Consider the following 24,809-nt stretch of genomic DNA (forward strand, 5'->3'; position numbering starts at 1 on the left):
ATTTCTTAGTTTTGTCAGCTTCTAATTTGACATAGAAAATTCAGGAAAGGCCAAGGGAAGAATGATAAAATATGATGCTTGAAGTTGTCTGCAAGATATGTAGAGCAGAACTAATTAATTCTTCTTGTTATTTTGCGTAAGAACTAGGAATTATATTATCGCTCGCCTGCGATGGATATGAATATATATGAAATACATGTCTAAATCAAGTGATTACAGTCAAAATAGCGATGAAATTCTTTTTTTAAGTACAGTTAAGAAAACGACGACGTACGTGATCTCTTGGCCATGTTTTTACCATGAAATAATGAAGTCCTTTCTATATATAAGCTTATCACCTAATAACATGCATATAATATAGTAGTTAATAATTTGTCACACGTTATTTTGACTTCTGTCAAAGAGTTAATCCTCCGACATTTACTTAAAACAGCATGAATTATTGTCAGATAAGGTAATATGATGAGGTAAGAGAATGATTCTGAGTCGTTAATAAAGACTGCAGGGGGAAAAAAACAAGAGGCTTTAATTTGATTCCCACCGGCATATGTTGTAATAATAATAATAATAATAATAATAATAGCAAATAATTTGAAGATTTTAGATAGGTTGGCTTTTTGTGAGCTGTTTGTTGATTCCCCTATGTCGGCCGTTGCTTCTGAAAGGTGAAAGTTGGCTCTGAAAAATCCCCAAAAGAGTTTCACCCATTATCTTCTTTAAGCCACGCCACTTCTTTCCTGTCCTGCCCCCCCCCCCTCAGTCTATTCTTCTTTTGGAACGTTCTTATCTTCTCAGTCAAGTGACAAGTTTATTTCGATGTTCATCGTTGGATTCCCTATTCTTATGCATATATATAAATTAAGATATATAAAAGTTGAGGGGGGAAAAGAGACAGCTGAGTGTGATCATATTTGATCCTTATACAATTTATATTCGCCCTTTTTTTTTCTTGGTCCTTCAGAATCAGAATGAATCATATAATTAACTTTCATTTAGAACGAGCATATTCCTCGACCCACCCTCCCTTCAAGCTTTATCACTAAGCATCAAGGATCGAATTGTTATATCTGATCACATATTCAGGGAAACACATAGTCGTGCTAACTGGCTTACTTACCAAAGCATACACCAACACAACTTGGTATTAGGATTGTTAATGATCCACCCAAAGTGCAGAAACTTTTTGGTCTGTTCATACAATGAAACGCTTGTAAGCATTTTTAAAAAAAAAAATATTTTTACGCAATTTCTTGTTTGTAATTTATTGATGCAATGAAATTCTTGTAAACGCTTACAAAAGTGTTTTTATGCAGTTTCATACCGCATAAAATCACTTAAAATAAATTAATTCAAATACTTAAGTCTCGCTTTCTTGCACGGTTTCGGCCTTTTTTTGTTGAAAATGAGTTGAAACTTGGAAGACGCTTCAATGCCCTCGGCTGAAGGTTTTTTGGGCCAGCTTTTAATTTTACTTTATTGGGCATGGCTCAAGGGCCACAACTGTAAATAACCCAAATCAAACAGGCGTGAGCGTCGCTATTCGCATTGCTTTATTTCCTCCAAAAAAGAAAAACAATTCTGTGATTTAATACTACAAGTTCGCATTCTCCTGACATAATAAAAAACCAAACACTCGTTCACAGATCCAAGACTCATTTTATAATATAAATTCTATAATAAATTAAATTTTATATTTAGGACCAGAACAGTAATATATTATTATATTTATATATTTATATATAGATATAAATTATAGTTTTTTGGCCAAAGATATAAATTATATATCAATTCTCATTATTTATGATTAGCTTAGACGCATGAGGCATTTTATGGGTTTTGAAAAAGATGCATGTCTATTGAATTATGTTATGAAACAACAAAATACGTAGCTTAATATAAATTAAATAAATACTATTTTTTTTTTGGCCAAAATAATAAATACTATTTGAAATCATAAATAATATGCTGGTGTTTAGGTTTCACATAACGTTCGTGGCATCGGCCTCACAATCCAATAACTCACAATGTGCCATGTAATCCAGAGCTATGCCTCCATCTCTACCGTCAGTTTGCAAAATAAATCCAAGCCGTCCATACGATTACGCATCAGTTCCTCCCTCCCTCCGCTGAAGGTATATTTTCCGGCGAGCTGAGCTTCGAATAGTATCCCCTAAGCCACCGTTGTGCTGTGGAGCTTCGAAAGTCGAAACGCACACTGTGACCCCAATGTTTCATCCAGCTCCTTCGCTTAAGGAGAAACTCGTCCCTCGCCTGAAGGATTCTGCCAAAGCCCCATAATTCAACGAAGCGACGAAATCGGTTGCTTCCCAGAATCAAGGTTTGAAATTCTTGATGCTTCGTTGAGGTATAATATCGTTGAAGTTATTTACTTAAATTACTTGAAATGGGTTTGCATGGGAAAAAGTTCTTACATTCCAACTTCCAAGGATATCAGTGATTTGAAATGATGAGCATGTGCTTTATTACATTCATTTTAATGTCTTTGGCGATTTTAATCAAATGGTAGTAGCACAGTTTCATTCTTCTTCTTCTTCTTCTTGGTAAAAAGGAGGGAACTAATTCCCTTTCACTCATTCATCTCTACCTAACTGCATTACGGTGTATAGGAACTTTATTGTAGCTAACTACGTTTCAATTTTCCACCTATTCATTTTCTCCCCTTCCAAGCATAACCTTAGTTGGCTATAGTGCTATTTTGAACAATGCAAATTCCAAGTAGCTGGGATAAATAATAAATTTACCAATTTGGATAGGCCATTTGCACGCTGTAGCGTGAATTGTGAAAGTGTAACTTCTACGAAAACTGGTCAATTGGAAAAATTTGCCCTCCTAGAAGTTTGGGAGGGCTGGGATTCAGAAATATTCATTGGATGAATATGTCTTTCAAAGTTAACTTGACTTGGAAGCTAGTTTAGGGCTCTAAGTGTCTCTGGAGTGAGGTGTTGAGAACAATTTGTTAATTACCCACAAGATGAAGCCGATCTCTTTAATGTTAGGAATCCCCCCCCCCCCCCCGCGGGTTCATTTATTTGTTAGCCGGCCTCAATCATTGATGGGGTCCATGTGGCGAGTAAGAAGCGGGGAAGAGGTATGATTTCTTTTGAAGATAACTGGGCAGGAGAGAATATCAAACTCTCCGAACTACGCACACAGCCATTAGCATGGAACTAAGAGAGAGCAAAGTATGAATGGGTCATGATTAGAGGGCATCGCAGTAGTGAAAAGCAAACGGTGCCCTTGAGAGGCGCTAGAAACTGCACGCTTGAGTAAATCAAGGTGCTAAAATAAGAAGGAAAAAAATTGCTATATGATAAAATAAGTAAATGTAACTTAAAATAATATCACTATAGGAGCATATAAAACTAAATAAATGACCTCTGTGCGCTTCCAGCTAATTTTGAAGTGTGCATATCATAAAGTCTTTGCGCAGCCTGTGCAATGGTAAGAGGCTAGTGCTAGTTTGACATGTAAAATTACATATCAAAGGTTGGGTTGAAGTATTCAGATTGTGTTTTATGGTGTTTGGGCTTAGAGTATAAGTTGATTACTTCATATGAGCAAGGCGATTGCGTTAGTGAGGTTCCGAACGGCTATGTGAGAGGCTTAGGACTTATTCAGTGTCTCACTTTAGTGCCTTAGGTGTTAAGCTGAGTGCCTTTGACTACACTATGAAGATGAGTTTCTCCGATGATCTGCCGTGAGCTTCTATTTTTGGTGCCCTGCCTCTTGAGCTGTCACTAGGGCTAGATACAAGAGCTTGGATAAATCTAAGAGGGGTGTATTCACCAGTAGAAGTGCTCATAAGATGTTAGAACCAGATGATTTTTCTAATTTGTGTGGGGAAATCTGGAAGTAATTGAGAGATGAGAGGAAATGGATGTTTCTTTGACTAGCCTTACATGCCAAACTTCTCACAAATGAGAAGAGAAGCAAATGGAGAGCTATATGGCTATACTGCATATGGTGTCAGGGAGAGATTAAAACCGCTCTTCATGTATAGCTTCCTAAGCAACAAAACTTTTTTACCCGCTCTGTTCAGTGTTAACTTTGAGAAGAAGATGGGTTTTAGTGAGGATCCTCCCTGGGTCTCCACGTGGGGTTACACAGCATGTTTGTGGCCATGACAAATGAAACTCTTTCCCAGGAAAATTTGATAGGGCCTGCAGGCTCTATATCTTTCATTGAGCTGAGGGTTCAAGGCTACCTTCTGCTGCTCCACCTCTTCCACTAGCTTTGCTGGAAGGTGTATTGTCTGGTATCCTACGAAGGGAGAGGAGGTGGAGACCTCCACCAAATGGCTTGGTGAAAATCAACACTGATGGATCGATTTGGTGAGAGGAAGAGCAAGCTGGTAGCAGAGGCCTAATTAGAAATTCTCAAGGAGCATGGGTTGTTTACTTCACTTGTTCATTGGGCAGATGTTTAGCTGAGGATGCAGAAGCTTGGGGAGTCTTAGAAGGTTTGCACTTGGCTTGGAGCAGGGGGTTTACAACAGCATGAGGAGTTAGACGCCATACCTTTGGTACAGATTATGAAGACCCCACTAAACTACAAGATCATTTATACAACATTTTTTCTGGCTTGGTTTCTGTTAACACGCTCCCCTGTGTCTTATCTGGTTGAAATGCTAGTTCTTCATCTTTCTTCCTTTGTTCTTTTCCCCCTTATGAAAGTTTGATGCTCTAGGTTGAACTGTTGAATGATTTATACCTCTACTAGGGTGGCCAGGTCTCCAGTCTTGTTATATGTGGCAGATCTTCTATTCCAAAATTCAGCTCTAAGTTCACTGTATCCATTATCTTCAATGCTCCTTATACGATTTTTTGTTTCACCTTTGTTGCAGTAGTTATGGAATCAGAAAATAGAAGAAAATCTGTGAAACCCAAAAATGAAGAAATCCCTTCAGTTCCCCCTGGTTTTAGATCCCTTACTTCTTTCATACTAAAAAGGGTTGCAAACACTGATAAATCTGAATGTGATCCAATTTGCATGGAGAGTATATTGAAGTTAAATGATGCTGCTGCATATAAGGCAATTCTTAAGCATCGTCCATGGATACTTTTTGATCAAAGTGACCATGACCTTAAGAAGTCTGACACAGAGCATTTTCCTCAGGTATGTTGGGAATCTTGCAATTTTTTGTTGACAATTGGCTCATAAATAAATCTGTGCTAGAAGATTGTAGTTTCCATGTGCATACAGTAGGACTTGCTGGACAGTAATCTAATTGTATTCATGATATGCCTTGAAAATAAAGTCTAACTTGAATCAATGGGTGAAATTATGTAAATCCTAAAAAAAAAAAGGTTTTTTATCTCACTAGGTGGGTTTGACTACACAGATCACTCAACACCATTGTGGTTTATCAACGACCCAATTTTTAAATATATTGTTCACTAAAAAGTTCCATTCAATAACTTGTTTGACATCTCTTCATAGGACTTAAAACTGTCTATTCAGTCCTCTCTTTGTTCATGTTTGAACCACCTTATACGAATTTTTATCATTTTCTCCTCAGTAGATGCCATGTCAGCTCTTCCTTATTCATGCTTTGGCCAGGAAAAAAAAAAATCTTATTTGTATCTACCCCTCTCTAAAGAACTCCAAACAGTTTGATCTACCTTCGTCACTGACCTTACTGGGACCTCTAACATCTTGCTTTGAACATGTTGAAACCATCTTAAATGATTTTCAACAATTTTCTCTTCAGTAGATGCCACACCAACTCTTCCTTGCCTAAGTTTCACATTGAATAATATAAACTTATGGTGTATTTAAGCATGTTGATTTTCTTACCTCAATAGCTAGGTTAGGGGAGGGTTTACATTTGAGTGCTTGTGAGCAACTAGTATATTCTAGTTTATGTGTGCTTGTCTATGGGGGGTTTGGTGTAGAGGTGTGGGATGCTTAATACGCTTATAAGCTGTAGATTAGGTAAGATCACCTTAAAGGTGGAAAATAACTAATGCGTCAGTATATATGATTTGCTTGAAGGATAATTTGACAGCTTATGTTCTTAAGCTATTTTGTTTTGCAGAAATAGAATTACAGCCATAGGGATCTCATAATTGGTTTTCTTTTCTAGCATGCATGCAAAATTAATTGTGTGGTTCAAAATTGGTTTTCCAGGGGTTTTCTTCAAATGCTCATCTTCCAAAAGGGGTTACTGTTGGTTGTCCAGAATGTAGTGATTGTCTGAAGGTTCCTCTCTGTCCCCAGATCTTAAGCAAATTATTTTACTTCTTAAACCCATGGCATATTTGATGGTACACATACTCTTTCACTTTACCATTTGATTTTAGAAATTCCACCATGTCTTGAATTAGGTAGCTGCAAGGTGGTGCCCTGAGGATGCAAGAAGAGATGTCCTTGATGAAGTTCAAACTTTCCGCCCAACAGAAGAGGTACCTGCAGAACTACTGTAATAGGACTCAGATGTGTTTATTTCCATGCTTCCTTTTTGAGTCTTGATCATAGTATTTCAAATGTGGATTATATTCCTTCTTAGGTTTATAGAAGTTTGAGCAGTTGCTTTTACGTTTGAAAGGAATTTGAAGACACACTTAAATATATTGCAAGCATACGTTCCAAAGCAGAGCCCTATGGAATTTGTCGTATTATTCCTCCTCCTACCTGGGAAGCACCATGTCTTCCCGAGGAAAAAAATATATGGGAAGATGCCAAATTTGTTACTCACATTCAGCGGATTGATGGACTTCAAATTCAGTGCCAACAAGAAGTTATGGACAACTCTTCTGGAAATGCAGAGACCAACACCAGAAGAGGTCTGAGAGTAGCTTTGGACTCTCAACCTGGTAATGAAAACCCCCATGATGTTGAAGACTCTAAGTCCAAACCTGGCCCTGCATTCAATCTCAGTACATTTAAGAAATTTGCTGATGGTTTCAAGGCCAACTACTTCAACTGTGACAATAATGATGTGGGTTCTGACGAAAAGTGGGAGCCAACGGTGGAAAATATTGAGGGTGAGTATGGACGGATTATTCAAAATCCAACTCATGAAATTGAGGTACATCAAAAAATTCAAAACATGCAATGCCTTATACTCTATGTTTTCTGATATTAGACTTAACGTGAAACTTCTAATTCATGCTATTCTGTAGGTGCTTGTTGGTAACAACTTGGGGGCTGGAGTTTTAAGCAGTGGATTTCCAATAATGCCTGATCCTCTGGAGTCATGCAAATATCCGAAATGTATGAGATCTGGATGGAACTTAAATAATATGCTTACACAATCTGGTTCTCTTCTTTCATTTGAGAGCTCTGAGGTTTCTAGTAAATTTGCCCCTCGGGTTCATGTGGGAATGTGTTTTTCTTCATTCAATTGGGTAAGTTGTGCTTGTATATCTTGCTATTTGCATGCATTTCTCTGTATTTCTTAATTCGTACTTTTCTGTGGGGGATGCACGTTAAAATATCTTTTGTTGTGGAATTTATTTTCTCCATTTATCTTGGTTATCGTTTGAGAAAACAGAAAGTAGAAGAGCACCAGTTGTACACATTGTGTTACATGCATGTGGGAGAGCCTAGAGCTTGGTATAGCATTCCGGGAAGATTTGCTGCTGACTTTGAAACAGTGACGAAGAAGCATCTCCCAGTTTTATTTGCAGAACAGCCTGACTTGCGTGACAAGTTGGTGAGTTGCATATGAGAGCCAGTTATGAAGATTCTTTTAATCTTTGAACAGTAATAGGGCATGATTTGTGGTCACTGAGCTCCTTGTCACATTCATCATAAACTAAGCAATTCAGATCTGGTTGCATATATATTGGAATTATCGTCTGATTGGTTAGATGGGCTCTATAAGTGTCTCTAATAATTAATTAATCAATTCCGTTCATTCTCTTTTGTCATGTGCCCATCTCTCGCTGTTTTTTCTGGAACTTTCTCTTGTTGATTGTTCATGGGCCATACTTTATGTCTACTTCTGCATTCGTCGGGTGCATTTTTCATCTATGGTATAAGCTGCTTTTGATTTTGGTTTCCTCTTCATATCTTTGCTAAGTAGCTGGGCAAATATTATATGTATCATTTCAACAATTGAAAATTACATGGGCACTTAGAGACAAGAGCACAGGTTCAAGTTGTTTCACATTAGTAACTGGTACAAGCAATGCCTTTGTTTCGCACAACCTTCTGCTCATTGTTTAGCGCTGGCAATCCAACTTTGTGTTAAAGCTTAGCTCATAACAAGCTTTAAAGTCAAGTTTCAGTTCTCTTAGGCACAAGTTAGCAAAGCCTGAAAGCTGCTTGCGGGAAATATTTCTTCTCTGGCATTGAGTGCTTTGGTCTAACAGTTATAGCTGTTAATTTGATTGAGAGAATATATAAATATAAAATGGTTATTCTTGAACTCACTCAATTTTCTGAGAATAAATAGTTTCAAATTATTCGATTGAAATGTTTATATTGCTGTTTTGGGAGCCACAAAGTTTATATTGCTGTTTTGGAAGCCACAAGGGATTCGCTATCTATTTGCACACGTACTATTTTAAGGTTTTTACATGAGTATGGTACTATGAATGCAGTTATCCTCCACCTTATTGAAGTCAGAGGGTATACCAGTATATCGCTGTGTTCAGTATCCCAGGGAGTTCGTTCTTGTTTTCCCAGGAGCATACCATTCTGGATTTGATTGTGGTTTCAATTGCTCTGAATCAGTCAGTTTTGCTCCTCTTGATTGGCTGATCCACGGACAGAATGTTGTAGAGTTATATTGTGAACAAAGGAGAAAGACTTCAATCTCATATGATAAGTTGCTTCTTGGGGCGGCAAGGAAAGCTGTTAGGGCACAATTTGAGATTGAACTCTGCGGGATGGGTAACCCAGATAATTTACACTGGAAAGATGCATGTGGAAGGGATGGGATATTAACAAAAGCTTTTGATGTAAGTCACTCAGACCTTTGCCCTCTCGATTTAATGGACCTGTTCCTTAGTCTACGTCAAATCCTGTTGATATTTTACATGTAATTTATCTTGAGCGATGAAAAGGTGAAGCAAGCCTGAGACTTTTCTTTTTTCCACTTTGAATGATGAAAAGGGATTTGAAGTCCTTAGGGATGGGTTCTGTCGATTGAATATGGCTTTTCTCAAATTGGTTGCCTAACAGAATTATATTGGATTTGTTTTCTTGGTGTAGTTACGGAGAAAGAGTGAAAGTTCGAAGAGGGAATTTCTTTGCGCTTCCCTGAAATCACAGAGAATGGAAAAGGACTTTGATGTCACATGCAAAAGAGAATGTTGCATATGTCTGCGTGATTTACACTTATCTGCCATAAGTTGTCCATGCTCAAACGACAAATTTGCATGTCTTAATCATGCAAAGCAGCTGTGTTGCTGCCCTTGGAGTGACAGATCCATTCTCTGCCGATACGAAATCAGCGAGTTGGATACCCTTTGTCTTGCTTTGGAGGGAAAAGCAAGTGTTGTCCACAAATGGGCCAAAGTCGATCTTGGATTAACTGTGCACTCCCTTGCCTCCAAGAGAAATATGAGTGGTTCTCCGTCTAACCCTTTGGCCAGAGAAGCATTTTTGAATTCTCTGAAACGGAAAAGAGATGCAGTCGAGTCCGAAGGTACGAGCACGGATGGTATCTCTTCCAGCATCGAGGCAAAATTGAAGGCACCTTTACCTGAATCAACATGTATTGGTAAGTCCATGGGAAAACAGAAAACGACAGGCCAACAATCTACAGCAAGACACATTAAGAGTGGGGCCAATTCTGCTGGGGCCAATAAACCCGATCCGAAGTCAGGGAAGGTTCAGTCATCAATTCCAAGTTTAGCTAAAAATGACCCAAAAGTGGGTAGGGATTTTCTAGGTCTTAGTCTAACGTCAGGTCATATGGCACTGCTGCCTGAAGTCAGGCCATTTGATGTTTCTTCAGATAGTTCATCTTCATTATCAGAATCCGATGATGACGCTTAAGCAGCTGGTAGTAAGAAAATTTCATGGAGCAGTACTTAACAGTGTTTGATTCCCACAAAAGACTCATCTGTGAAGTGCAGTACTGGATGTGCGGATGATACATCCATTCAGGCTTCAGGGTCTAGACTTTGAGCTTGAGCTGCAATTAGGGGCTTCATGTATACACACAAATTTATATTCTTTTATATCATTATCTTCCCAAAATACACACACATATATGTATGATGTGAAATACCAATCCATGTAGCTGTACTTTTATTTTCTCCATCTGAATTTGGGAAAGTACTCACCAGGAACATAAGCTGGCCCAAGTAGGACTAGAAAAAATATATGCTGACATGGAATATATCGTGAAGTACAAGAACTAGAAACAAAACACGATTAAAGACGTGTAGTATTTTTTAATATATCGTTATATTATTTATTATACTTTGTTCTTTTGCAGTTTTTTGTTTTCAGTTTTATGGAAAGCATGGCGTTATATTTGAGTGCCTCTTTCAACCTATAAATTTCATTATATGAATGCATGAAATCTGAAGTGATGCTCTGCTTCTTGTTCGCCATATCTCATGCTTTTTGCTCTGCAAGCAAGGGATCTTTGTCGGTTAATGGTTATGCCAGAGCATATTCCGGATTCCTTAATTCTTGACAACAAAATAACTGATAACCCACTCAAGAATCAAAACACTTGTTCGGCAACTCAGTGACTAAAATTTATCTTCTATGTATAAGATAATAAATATATTTGTAAAATAAAATTTAACCGGTGAATTATAAACAATGCAATTTACATTAGATTTTGACATTTTGTCCTATCCTACGTTGCATGAAAAACGTGTTTAGTTTTGATACCCTTGTATTTATTTGCATATAGCCAACATCAGCAGTTTGGCCCGCTTTCGAACAGATATGACATCCTATCCAATAATGCTCTAACTTTCATGACCATAAGAAAAACATATTAAGACACCCACAGACAAAATTACTAACTCTATTATTTATAAACTAATAATATGATTATTTTCTAGAATTTCATTAGATGCATGACAAGGCATGTCTACTTTTAATGTGAATACATGATACAATAGTTGAACCCCAACTCTATAGGGGTTGGATTCATACATTATACTACAAAGAATGGTATAAATTTTTCTGGGAAAAAAATTGATCACTCTAAGCAATAGCAGGCACAGATAGTTTTACAACCCTGCTGAAACCAAACCGTGCAAAGTAACAATCCCAATCAAGACATTTTCATCATTGATAACAGGCAAAAACTGTACGGGTGATGGAGGTGCTTCCATCTTCTTCATGGCCTCCACTGCCATAGCGTCTGGACCAATGATTTTCGGTTTCCTAACATTGAAGAAAATGTCATCTCAGTATATATCTCTTTAACTATTATGTGATTATTAAAGAATTAGCTTATCAAATGGACGTGTTTTGCCCATGCACGCTCTTACCTGTTGCACATTCCCCCCACAGTGAGCTTGAAAATGCCCTCCCCACTAGCTTTGAGCGTGCGTCGGAGATCACCATCTGTGAATGTCCCAATCAGATGATGTTGCTCATCTACAACAAGCAGACATCCACATCCTTTACTTGTCAATTCCACCAGCTGATCCATAATAAGATCTGCTTCCCGGCAAACAGGAAGCTCATCCTGCTTCTTCATGACATCCTTTACCTGCACATAGTAACCAAGCCATTTTTTACTTTATGATGATTAGCATCTATATGCTTGAAATGTTATTATTAAGACAAGACAACAAAACAAATTTCTGGCAATAATCTGCAGCCGCTACAACATGAACTAGTGAGCAGTGGTGTCTTCAGTCTAATATTCAACTCCCCCATTAGGAGATGTTACTAATCAACCATAGATAAACAATTACTTGAGTTCATTTTGCATATCCAAATTTTTACTTCGGCTTCAAGAATGCATGTGCATAGACTCTGGCCATAAAATTTAGTTCTGGTTACTACAACAATTCAGTGTTTGAAAAAAGCCACTCCCACTACTCTCGGTTCTAATCCCCATCAGCAGCAGTAACCTTGCGGCAACAACATGGGATTGGAAAGAAACAGCATAGCAGAAGCCAAAGCCACATTTCAACACAAACGACAGAATCAAAAGTTCTCGAGGTTAAAAAAAAAAAAGGGAATGGCGTCATGTGTCAGCAACATAAATCAAACCTATTCTCGACTTCAGTGAAATCATGTTAGCTACGACAAATAAATTTGAAGTCTCGCATTGCCATAGCCATAATCCAAGTCACAAAGCCAACAAAGAACAAGAACATAACAAATAAAAAAACCACCACAAGAAAGATCTCTCCTATATAACGAATTAGCGATTATTGATAAAAAAAATAACAAATTATACAACAAACCGAGACTTAATTATGAGCTAATCAGGCTTCGTCATGTATACCAGTTCAACTTTCATAATTCATAATTCTTTTATCATCATAACACGGATAATTTTGTAGGATAAAAATTCAACATGGCAACGAAAGCGATCAGGAATTGAGCCGCACCTTGAAGATAAGGTGTTTGCCAATCCTCCCTGCAGGGTGATTGCTGGCGTAGTCTTCCTTGCTCAAATTTCTGGCTTGCATAAGAGCAATTGCCACCGTATCCCCGAAAACCATCTGGATGGCTGTGGAAGTCACCGGAGCCAGATTAAACGGACACAATTCCCTCTCCAAAGGCAAATGCACGTTCATGTCGCACATGCCAGCCAACACATTCCCTTCGACGGAGGTGACCGATATCAGATAGGCGCCCTTGGCCCGGGCACAAGGAACAAGCCTAACAAGTTCCTCGGTGTTACCAGATTTGCTGAAAAGGACGACAACGTCACGATAGCTAAGAATTCCGATGTCACCATGGAGAGCATCGACGGGGGATAGGAATGCAGATGTGATGCCGAGGGAGACAAGAGTCTGAGAGATCTTGTGAGCGACGAATCCAGATTTGCCGACACCGGTGAAGAAGATGGTACCGGAGGAATTGAGGAGGGTACGAGTGAATGCGAGTGTTTGGGAATGGTCGATGTGGTTGAAGAAGAAGTTGATGTGGCTCTGCTGAGATTTGAAGAGGCTGAGGAGGGCGGCCTCGTCGATCAGAGGGAGGGATTGTTTGGACGGCGAGGGAGAAACAGCATCTGAAAATGGAGACAGAGAGCCCATATTGGAGCGAGAGGACTAGAATAGAATGAAAATAGCTTCTCCAATGGTGGATCTTTTGAACACCAAGAGTGAAGATGGAAATCAGCAGGGCTACTATTTATCTAGAATTTTTGGCGTCTGGTTATATTAAAATATATACTAAATCAATTAAGCAAATTTAGTGTTTTTGCCAGCAAATGTGGCGCCTTTTATAGTCTGGCAGGTTCCGTTAATTTACGCGGTGAGGCTTAAGAAAGTGAAAGCCGCGCGTCGGTGACTCCATCGTCATGAACTGCGCCAAAACTAGTTTTTTTTTTTTAATTGGTAACACCCACTATGAGCAAAGTAATGGGCTGATTTGGGCTCTTTCATGGTTTTTCTTTTAGGTACAAATATTTTTTAGCCCAACATAATTTGCAGTCAGTTGTAGGATCGGGCCAATACAGGCTTATGGTATTTGTATATTTGGACTGCAGGCCCAAAAAAGCTCTCTCTTCCACCATGGAGCCGAAACCCACCCAAACTAACCCACAAGTTTCGAAGACCTTTTTTTGACCTTGCAAGTTTCTAAGACTCAACTCGTGTAAAATTTTCTATTGAAAAGGTGTCAATGACCTCTCCATAAAATTTATAGAAAGCTGCGCTATTCATAATTTATTGGTAATGTAACCTATTTTTAGTGATGGATTGTCTTAAGAAAACTTATGGTTTCGAAGGAAAACTTTTTCAGAATGTTGGGCATAAAGATGAAAATAGATTACTCAGTTAAAATATTCAAATATTTGAGCGATTATTCTCCGGGTGTGTGTTTTCTTGGAAGAATACAGGTATAAAAACTGTCTACAAAATGGCCCATCAAAGGCCCATTAAACGATGGTTTTTATTGGGGCTTTTTTGGGTCCATGATCCCGTTATGCACATTCTATTTTGTCCCTTTTTCAGAGCTTCTTTCTTTTGCCGGCTATGAATTTTGAACAACGCAATTTATATATTATTATTCGTTAAATGAAAAAGAGTAGTCAAGACTCAGTCGGCCCATTATTTGTACGACATATAATAATGTCATGAATTTCGGAAAGTTGGAGGAATTACAAGTCTTGAATGCAACAATTATCTGTACAAGTATTGTTATCGTATTGTTTTGAAATGAAAAGTGAAAACTTTATTTGTATATTTTAAAGAAATACCCGTTGATTTTTCAAATAATATTATTAAGGAAAAAAAATTGAAAAGCGCTACATCGAAGTCACAAAAAGAAAGAAAAACTAGGACGATCCTGATCACGATAGGCTGCCGCGAACGTGCTTGCGGAGACATAATGCGAGAATATCGCACCATGTGGTCAATTGGATGCGATGCAGCCTTCCGATTCAAACAAAGGACTATTCATAATTTTTTTCTTGATAAAAAGATAAAATGCATTCATTAAAAGACAATTAAAAGGATTATCCATAAGTAAGTCCTGATATAGATTTTTAGGTATGGATAATAATTCCTTTCAGGTATTTCTAGTGAATTCTTTTAAGGGAATTGTTAGAAAAACTTTCTTTTTATTAAGGAAAAAACCCCCTAAAAAAACAGTGGGCCCCGTTTAGGAGCCTCCGCACCGGGCAATGCTCACGTGCCCCCCTGATGGCCATGTCGGGTCCTGGACAATGCTTCTGGGCTAAGCGCTTGGCGCGTGGCAGCTGAAGTAACCATTAGACCAAGAAGCAACAATGGGCTCGCATACATCAAATGATGTTTATATTAATATCAGGAAATAAATGGAAGACATGGATCTATCTGTAGGATGGACAGGAAAAAGATATTTTGATCCTATGTAGACGAAAAAATTTTTTATGTATAAATGCATAAGTTTACTTTTTATTTATTATTATGTGAATTTTATTTTCATAAAATATATTATATATTAAATAAAAATATAATTGAAAAGTTATTAAATTTTAAATGAAATAATAAAATCTGAAGTTTTTATTAATCTGTATAAAATATATTAAAAGCGACTTATAAGTATATAACAATACTGTATTAAGACTTAAATAAGCCAATTCAAGGAAGGGCTAGCCATTGAAGTGATGAAGATTAAAATATAGTATTAATATGTTAACTATGATTTTTGAATGTCGTTTGGAGGAGCGGCGGAGGGAGATGGGGCCCGCCTAGTTGCTTTTGGAGAGGTCAGATCAGACTTTTACGTACGGAGACACCTCGGCTCCTATCAATTTCTTTGGTTTTTTGCTTCTCTAATTTCCTATTTCCCTCTCTTTTAATGAGGACATGTCCCGTCAGATGCAACGCCGATTCTGCATGGGCTCCACGTTCACATTCTTATTTAAGCTTTTTAGGTTTATAATTTACATACCCTTTTTCTCCCCAAATCATCAATAATGCCCTGCTGAAATTATATGCACCTCTCTATTTCAGAAATTAGCTAATTAAGAAAGTAAAAGAAAGGTTGGGAAGCCTTTTTTCCTCCCTTAACAGATGCATGGTAATCCTTGGGTCCTATGTGTATGAGCTTGCTAGGGAGTTGATTTTTATTATAGATATAATTTATTTTATCCCTTATATACTTATCTTTTTTCCTTATACTAAGAAAGTATTATTTTATTAATAAGATGATCAGGGTAGTTGATTGACTAGAAGCAATGAATCAATTGATGATCATCTACACAGGTCAGTGTCGAAGTTAGGGCAATAAATAATCAGATCCAACTAAGAACCCTAATTAATGGGATGTGATATAAATATGCTATATATCATATCGCAAAACAAGGAAGGAAGAAAGTCTCGGGTACATGATTTTTTAAAGCACCGTTTAATCAGCTGATAAGGACGTTATTGGGAATTAAATTGTGACTGGCTTAGCATCACATTTCTCAGTTGTTTTCCAGCTCATCCAGTGCATTAGTTTCTGCAACCTTGCAATCAAAGATTAATTTCGGATGTGCTCGCCCTGAATGATATAACTCATATAAGCCAACCACTGGGTAATCGAGATAGGTACGTTACATAATGATCTACATACAGCGTGTCAAATTAGTTGAAGAAAAATACATATGCTTTTGTATATGATATACTACCCCCGGTTCTAATTATAAGAAACCCCATTTGTAGACTACAAATAAGGTCTTATAATTACGACCGAAGGTAGTATATAATGATCATTAATATTATCAATACCATTAATTATGTTGTGTATTTTCTCTTGACGTAGCAGTTAAGAGTTTTATAAGAAAGCCCCCCGGGGGGGATCTGCAATGCATGAGTACGTACAAACGAAAAGAAAAAACAAGAAGGCAACTAATTGATATTCAATCTGCAGGAAACTGTGCATACAGCAATGCGAGTAATTAAATATGGAATCATCAAGGCACTAAGCTAGCTTCTCGGCCTTCCTTTGTGCGCTTAATCGATGAAATTGAAAGGTACGATGTTAATTTATAATAACCATACTCAACAACATTAATTGCTCGCTATTCGCTGTATATTAGATTAGGCCATTACGAACCAAAAACCTGGTAACAAATTAACGTACGCAGTAAATTAAAGTGAGAATCTGCACGTTTTTCATTATCATTCAGCGCCACTCTTTTTCTGCTTCCCAGAAGTAAAAGGAAAAAAAATTGTGTGGAGACTGATGAAAGTGTCGTTTCTTATTTCTTATGTATCCGTCATTTTCGCAACTAAAGAAGAGAAAGGCGCACACACACATATATATAGCATCCCCATTCTACTCATAGGTTCCATTAATTGGTTCAAGAATCAAGCTATAAGAGTGTTCGACAATCTGGATTGTTCGATACTACAATACATTATTGTGCCACTAGAATTTCTGTGTTGGCCATACATAAATACGCACCACGTGTTCTCAGCACATCACATTAATAGTATTACACTATTAGTATTGTATTGTGCACAGAATTAAGCCGCACTGCGGGTGGTAGAGTAGGGGCCATGTTTGAAGCAATATTATATAATGACAGAGCTGAGTGATCCTAGGCGCAGAGAAAAGTGTGCATTTTATATATATATATATATATATATATATATATATATAAAATTGGATTCAGATGCGCTGCTTGATGAGACCGAGGGGTCAGAGGACAGTGGCCGTGTTAATATATATGCATATAGTTGAGTTTGAGTGTTAACCAAATTACAAGGACGTTGTCTGGAGAGAGAATCATTAATCAGAGACTAGTAGAGAGAGTTGGTCGGTCCCTGCCCTAATTAGCCTATAGACGGATTCAATGTATATGCATTATTTGGTTCGGGCTTCGAGCTGTGGGGTTGTGTATAGACTATAGAGTCAAAAGTTGTGCATGCGGCGGACAATTTTTACTTATATAATAGATGTGAGCCTCAAGATTGGCTCACTTTGACGTTTGACCCTAGTTACTGTAATGCGTATTTTTAACAGAAAACTAAAGCACATGAATAATACTCTATCCATTCAAAATTCTAACAAGGCACTTTTTGAATAAATAGCTAGGAAAGAAAAAAAAAGAGAGAGAAGAGATATGACGTCTAATTAAGTAATTATTAATGTGAATGAAACAGGCAAGTCAATGTCAGTTTGAGACGCATTGACTCCATATATAGTTACTTAGTGGGTACTGTACGTGTAATTTTTTTAGTGAAGGATTAGGGTAGAAAGGCAAGAAAATGCAAGTAATTACAAGAACAATCAATTGGGTAGAGAATATAGGAAATGGGTGGAGAGATCATATGACGCATCGGTTTGTTGGTTAGCTAGAGAGAAAGAGTTGGATTGTGTGGACTGTGGTGGGCAATAATTGGCATATGGAAGGGTGCGGCAAAGAGGAGTACTGTTAATAACGTGAAGAGGAGGGAGAGAGGGAGAGAGGAAGAGATCCTCTGGATTGGAACAAGCTTTTGCTTCAGAAATGGCAGTCACTTGCCTAAATCACTCAGATATATGGGGAATGTAAACCCTGCTCAGCTTTACTGCTCCACCTCTTGCCCTCTATCTTCTCTTTCTCTCCCTTTAATATATATATATATATATCATCATTTATCATGCCAAACTGTTTGGTTGCCTCTTGACAATAATATACTCACAGTCCACCTCTTGATCATTGCTATATATGTAGCATATTCAAATCTACTACACAGGGAAAACGCCCAGTTTAATTGCACAGTAAAGCTAGCTACTTCAATCATCATTTATTAGTTTCCTAGACATTACTGTAAGTACAACATTATTGAGAGACTCTTTAAGGTTCGTTGGCAATTATTCCGGGAGGGCGGGAAAGAGGAAAAATTAATAATGAGGGGAAGCGGCCACATATATATACCACTCATCAAATCACATTATTTAAGTACTATTTAGATTGTTATCATCAGGTACGAATTTTGCTGTGACGTGTTTTACCGGCCATGAATGAATTTATTGAGATTAGTCCCGTTGTAGGTTGCTCTTTTGTCTTCCATTATTACCGACGTCACTTTTTGGTTGAAATGTTCCATCTGGGCATAGCATTCCAGTACTTCTTACCACTGCATATAAATGATCCAACCGCACTCTCAACATCTTTATGTGATCGTATATCTATCTCTATGTTTATTAGTATTTAATTGAGAGCTAGCATCGATATAATACATCATGAATCGTCACAGATATAATATAAAATTCAAGTATTAAAAAAAAAAATCACTGCAGGTGTGTGTATATACAGGAATTGAACATGGTTCGTCGTACGATGTCATCGAGAGACTTCAGAGACACACCAGTGAAGAAGAGCGCGAAAGGATTACGCCATATATAGTGTTGGGGTTGAAAATATTCAAAGTGCTATCTGAAAGGGAAGAAGCACACGCGCGCATGGTGATCAGGATTAATTCTCCTTACTTTGATTTGTTTTATTATTTCCACGTCATCTTTTCAAATGATCAAATCCTAGTTAGTTAGCAATAACAGCCCGATGTTTCCCTGATGAGGGGGCGATATATAGTTAGTTTCATTCAAAAGAATGAGTAAATCTCCAGTCATTTGGTAAAGATACATTCTTTTGTTGGGGGGCTTTGTGGCCGGAAAAGATGGGTCCCGCCTCTTTTAACACATGTCGGCCCGCACTTAACCAAGCAATAATCAATTATTTCGTCCAAATGATTTTTAAACGCATAAAACCAAAAAATCATTTATTATTTGAGGATCGTGATTTGGAAAATCAGGATTGCCGCTTTGCCCTCCAGCGGGAGCATGCGATTGCCTTGACCTCGCCCTATATAGTCATACTCGCCGCTCTCGACATCAACCGACCAGCGAAGAACCCTCCCAGCGTCACAATTATATAAATATATATATGTTTTTACTTTTTAGAGATCAAATAGTCAAGATTCAATCATGAAATTGAAGAGATAAAATTATAAAAACTACGACTATATTTTTAATATTTATTTATTTTTATCATACATGTTATGTCCAATTGATATCCTCATTTATATATATATTTCAACAATCCCAAGGACGTTGGGATTTGCAACTTTTACTGTGCTGCCCGAAGCTATGTGTTTGTGTTTATTATACTTGCGAACATGGCTGATTAAACACTGCCCATGTAATTTCTTACGCTGCCACTGTCGGCTTCATCAGTAGTCATGCGTGTTAAGTATTTATACCAATACACAGAAAGGAGGGAAGAAAAAAAAAGAATTCTTAAAGGACACTTATTAATCTTCAACATTTTCCCTCAATTACTAATTGTATTTATAAACCGTATGTGTATATACATATATATTCTTTTCTTTTCTTTTTTTGGTATATATATATTCTTTTCTTTTCTCTCTTTCTTCTTTCTTGGGTGGGGGCAGAGGTCTGTGGACAGTTTTTTAATTCTAAATTAGTGGCAAATGAAGAGCAATTAGGAGGTCAGAGTATGTTGAGAAATGGCGTTATCACCATCCATACCTTGATTATGTCATTCAGCTACTTTTAAACCCTAAATTAAAGCTAGCTGCGTATAGATGTACAGTACAATCTACAGTGTACACACACATATAGACACCAAGTTTAATTTTAAACCCCCTTCGGGATGGACCATCAATCATTGCATAGGTCAGTGTTAGACATTCCTTGCATATTAATTGCACTGAACTGAACTGAGAACTGAACAAATTATTGATGAGATAAATTACATTTTAGGAGAAACCCTATTCATGAACGAGCTGTATCGTTGTTCAGATGCATATATGCTGTCAGGTTTCGAATGGAAATATAAAATTAAAGAACAAATCACTAATTAAATTCATAAATATGCAACCGAATTCGATCTCACTAGCGCTATATTTAACCCGCAGTCAGAAATTAACAATATATATATCTCAGCTATAACGCCAAAAATAAATTGTTTTTTCAGTCATAGACAACCAATGGTTAGATTTTATCATACAAGTGTCATTACAATTTCACGCGCCGGATCGACGAAGATGCAGCAAAATCCTCCATCTGTTATCAAGCATTCGTTTAGCATATACGTACGCAACAAAACGTGCAAACTCAGGAATTAACAAATCAAGTATCGAGCAGTTATAGGGGGTATTTGGATAAAAACCAAACCATGGTTTCAGAAGTACTTTTACGGATTACGAAGTAAATATACGGAGAAAGTTACCTCGTTTTACGAAAAAATACTTCTGAGACCGTGGTTTTGAGAATGCCAAACACCCTTATAGACTATAACTCAACTTTATGAACCAGAAGTTTATTATCAACTGCTCTTGCATAGATGGATTCACAAGGGGAAATGGGAGGCAGTTCAAAATGGAGCACTTCCCGAATAGGTAGTTATGCTGGAGCGAGCTATCATTCAAGGTTTCTCGGACCTTGACCTGACCTAGATTTGTGATCATTAAGAAGCAATGATCGTAACAGAATCATCAATCTTCTAATTAATATATCAGCAAATGATGACTTTATAAACACAATGCAATATTTTATTATTATACATTGGGAGCCTTCCCTGGCTAGCACATATATTATATAAAATCATCCGGCCTAAAGTCTAAACTTAAGATATAACTAAATGATTAGGAGAAGAATATATCCTCTATATTTCTAAAAGTGGTAGTCTGATCGTGTATACCCCACTGGAATCACTTAAAAAGGGACTATAATTAAGAAGGTTCGCTGATCTGATCACCAGCATCTATCCTGCGTCCTATTGGGTATTTTGGTCTTGGCCAAATGGAGATAAAAATTGGTGACTCTTCATGAATGGAGGGATTGCGGTAAAACATTTATTTTGAGCCAAAATGATCACAAAATCCAAAGGGGATGACTCAAATTAATTATATCCAGTCACAGACAGTTGTTGGCGGCCAGATTTTTGTTGAGAAATTCTTTTCCTTCTTGTGAGTATCTATCCACTTAATTACGCCACTTTCTCTAGTTAACTTAATCAAACCCTCTAGCTTCTTTATTAATTAATTACATTTTTCTCTCCTCAATATCCAATCCGTGTTATGTTGGCTTGACTATAAAGACGGAGTTAATTTGCTTGACTTATTTAGAATTTGTATTCAACCACAATTAATAATACTTCCTGTCCCTAGCTTCTTCTATGACCAAGGTGAAAACCCACGTCCAACTAATTGTCATATTCAATAAAATCAGATTTATTACACGTTACGGAGACGGTGATCGAAATATCTGTGGATTTCACCGTTTCAAACGAGTAGTTTGACGACTACCACCTAGCTATCTGGTAAAGCTAACTAAAATGATAAAAAGTTGAATATATGTAGAGTTATATCATATAAAGAAGGAATAGTTCTAATTGAAGGACTCGTCATGGTTATGCATCAGCAAATGACGCTTCGATTATATTACTCCCTCCGATTCTTATTATAAAATCTTATTTTATAAACGTCAAACAAGATCTTATCATTATCATTAAGATTGGAAGTAGTATTAATTAGAGCTAAATTATAGAAGTTTTAGTCACGGAAGAATAAATTATAGTGTCTGCCATTATTGTTTTTGGTCATTTCCGTTCAGTTGAAAAGACAGCACTACTGCAAAAACCAACATCATCTCTCAAATTGACTCAGTTAACGGTCAGCAGTTAATGTTAAGTCTTGATGGGAGAAATCACAAATTTTGTCAGTTCTGAATCATGGATCAGAACTTAGTATGATTACGCTTTAAGTGTTCTATCATTCTTGCTCAGCAAAAATGCACTAGGAGGAGACAGTAAAGCAGTAAAAGTGGCAACCAGGAGAAAAGAAAAGGAAATTAAGAAAAGATCACTCATTTCCAGATCAGCAAAAACAGTCCATCATCAATCTCTCAATGTCTGACTCAAAAAGATGCATATAATGAGTGATCACTTGCTGATTAAGTAGCATCCAATATCGTGCTACTAGCTGGATCCATGGATAGCAAATAATTAAACTAATTAACGCATTCAAGAAAATGGCAAAAGTGACATCCCAAAAGCGAGAGAAGTGAGAGTGATCAAAGTCACATAATTATCTGCGAGTCTAAGCTTGACATAGAAGATATATATATTTATATATATATCCGATTACATTAGATAGAGCAATATGAATAATAATGCCACACACACTCTCATGATATAGAAGGATGATCATCATGACCTCCATGTACATTCACTCTCATGACTCCCACTTTTCAGTACACCACCAGCAGTGTGTTACTAATATGAGTCCCACAACGTTTGCATCAAAAGCAGATTCATGATATCCCAGAGACGATCTTTAACCTTTTTCTGGCACAATAAAAAGGATGCAAAGACAAACAGTCTATATAGCCAGAGGGAAAAAAACTTTTAGAGAAATTAACTGAGAGAGGAAAGAAAAGGAAAAGAACCAATCCTAAATATAACACTAAAGTAGAGCGCTAGAGCATGACTCTAAAAGGCATTCAAATCGCCAAGGGAAGAAGAGAGAACCCCCACCTGGCTATTATACTAGAGAGAGCGAGAGCAGAGTTTGTCCATGGGAACAAGAATTGATGATCATCAATTGGCTAGCTTATTGAGTTGCACCTGGAGGTGGGAGATGATGGTGGTGATGAAGATGATGAGGTAGCTGCAAAGGCATTGGTGGATGTTGTTGTGGCGGCGGCGGCGGAGGTGGCGGCCGCCGCTTCTCTTCTTCTTCTCATAGCTAATCCCTCTTGCTTTGGACTGCAGATCACGAACCTCACGAAGGTACAGTCTCACGGCTCGAGCTCCAAAAGGGTTGGCTTCTGGCTTCCCTCCGTTCTCTTCAAAAGCTGCTCTCAGGCGACCGATGAGCGCGTCGAGGCTACCCCATGCCTGTCGGAGAGGGCACGGACAGGGCGCTGGAGGGTTCGGGTGGCCGTAAAAGGGGCAGATCGGAGTATGCACTTTGGTCTTTCCAAATTGATCTAGGTACCTGCAAAACCAAATATAAAACACATAGACTATGCGAACTCAGCGAAAGGGGAGAAACTAAAGTGTTTTGTGTTGCATCTTAAATTTGAAGTGTACGAGTGAGTGAGTTAAGAGGGTTCCGCGCAGCGCACCGAAGGAATTCAAGAACGTGGGCACCGCTGCACCTGGAGAGGGACAAAGGGGGTCGGTGGTTCTTGAGGTACTGACCGAAGGTGTTCCAGTCACGACGCTTCTGGTTCTCGTAGCGGCTGCTGGTGGTGGCGGGGGAAGCCGAAGCGGAGGAGCTGGCGGCTAAGCCACCGCCGATGGTGGTGGCGGAGGAGCTGGCGTGGGTAAGAGTGCCGGTGCTGTCGGAGTTACACGTGTCCATAAACTCTTGAATTGAATCCATGGGGAAGAAACCTAAGTGTGTTATCGGACAAGCAGATCCAAGGCAATATATTCACTTTGTACGAGTGCGTAGACTGTCTCCTTGGTTCAACTTGAACACTTATAATCTAGGGTTCCCAAGACAGTGACAGACTTTGGAGGATAGTGAGCGAGGAATGGAGATTGGATGAGATTAAAATATCACGGAATTCATCGATATACTTATAATTTGAGTAACAGTAGAGCAGGGAAGCTGTTTGAGATTTTTTTTCAAAAAAAAAAAATCCTTTTTACGAGTTACTGTTTAAACTTTTAAAGAAACCAACTAGGTAGCCAGCTTGAAGAGAAAAAGGGAAACGAAGAAGAGAGAGGGGGGGTGATTGATAATTTGATACAATATATATTTGTGGAGAGAGAAGGGAGAGCTGAAAATGGCGAAGCAAGCAAAGGAGATTATGATGGTGAAGAGATTGATGGGAAGTGTGAGTGGACTGTTGCTGTTTGCTGTGTTGCAGTTGTAGTTATTATAGAGTAATACTAGAAAAGCTCCAAGAGGGGCATGTATGGATGGTGGCAGGAAGTGTATGAAGAAGTGGGAGGCTTTGATTTCTGAGGCGGGCAAGAGGGATTGGGGTCTTTTTTCCTTAAAAGGGGTGGAGCCAACTCAAAGGATCACTGGGCACTGGTTAATGGTTGTTAATATTCTGAGCTTCTGTTGAGTTCAGAGAGAGGGGGATTAGGGCTTTTGGGGAAATAAGGAAAAGAAAGGGCTTGGACATACAGTAAGTGGAGATAAAGACAGGAAAAAGCTTAGAGGGGTTAAAAATTGAGGGAATAACATGATTCTGTTTCTTGACCCTGTAGTCTTGAATGACGCTTCCTCTCT

General features: G+C 38.0%; 2 protein-coding genes and 1 pseudogene across 2 annotated transcripts; 1 reads left to right on the top strand and 2 right to left on the bottom strand.

Moving 5' to 3' along the window:
- Positions 1-2,190: 2,190 nt before the first annotated feature.
- On the top strand, positions 2,191-9,972 carry LOC114717399 (putative lysine-specific demethylase JMJ16). Its single transcript, XM_028902527.1, has 9 exons — positions 2,191-2,338; positions 4,865-5,136; positions 6,151-6,222; positions 6,348-6,425; positions 6,569-7,051; positions 7,146-7,370; positions 7,517-7,678; positions 8,571-8,930; positions 9,184-9,972. The coding sequence occupies exons 2-9, from the start codon at positions 4,870-4,872 to the stop codon at positions 9,970-9,972; spliced, it is 2,436 nt and encodes an 811-aa protein (XP_028758360.1). The 5' UTR covers positions 2,191-2,338; positions 4,865-4,869.
- Positions 9,973-11,132: 1,160 nt separating this feature from the next.
- Positions 11,133-13,270, bottom strand: LOC114717425 (probable arabinose 5-phosphate isomerase). Its single transcript, XM_028902550.1, has 3 exons — positions 12,513-13,270; positions 11,436-11,659; positions 11,133-11,328 (listed from the first exon to the last, which is right to left on the bottom strand). Exons 1-3 carry the CDS (start codon positions 13,164-13,166, stop codon positions 11,172-11,174), a joined length of 1,035 nt encoding a protein of 344 aa, XP_028758383.1. The 5' UTR covers positions 13,167-13,270; the 3' UTR covers positions 11,133-11,171.
- A 9,408-nt stretch (positions 13,271-22,678) lies between these two features.
- LOC114717417 (protein LIGHT-DEPENDENT SHORT HYPOCOTYLS 4-like) lies at positions 22,679-24,498 on the bottom strand (annotated as a pseudogene).
- Between the last annotated feature and the right edge of the window lie 311 nt (positions 24,499-24,809).

The sequence above is a fragment of the Neltuma alba genome, unplaced genomic scaffold (assembly GCF_004799145.2).
Source record: "Neltuma alba isolate B1F8T4 unplaced genomic scaffold, ASM479914v2 tig00011735_pilon, whole genome shotgun sequence".
Taxonomy (NCBI): domain Eukaryota; kingdom Viridiplantae; phylum Streptophyta; class Magnoliopsida; order Fabales; family Fabaceae; genus Neltuma; species Neltuma alba.

Coding starts and splice junctions, on each gene's coding strand:
- LOC114717399 (XM_028902527.1), top strand. CDS start 4,870: ATGGAATCAGAAAATAGAAGAAAATCTGTGAAACCCAAAAATGAAGAA. Junction 5,137..6,150: donor ACACAGAGCATTTTCCTCAG/GTATGTTGGGAA, acceptor TTGGTTTTCCAG/GGGTTTTCTTCAAATGCTCA. Junction 6,223..6,347: donor AATGTAGTGATTGTCTGAAG/GTTCCTCTCTGT, acceptor GTCTTGAATTAG/GTAGCTGCAAGGTGGTGCCC.
- LOC114717425 (XM_028902550.1), bottom strand. CDS start 13,166: ATGGGCTCTCTGTCTCCATTTTCAGATGCTGTTTCTCCCTCGCCGTCC. Junction 11,660..12,512: donor GCAAACACCTTATCTTCAAG/GTGCGGCTCAAT, acceptor TACTATGTGCAG/GTAAAGGATGTCATGAAGAA. Junction 11,329..11,435: donor GTGGGGGGAATGTGCAACAG/GTAAGAGCGTGC, acceptor CTTCAATGTTAG/GAAACCGAAAATCATTGGTC.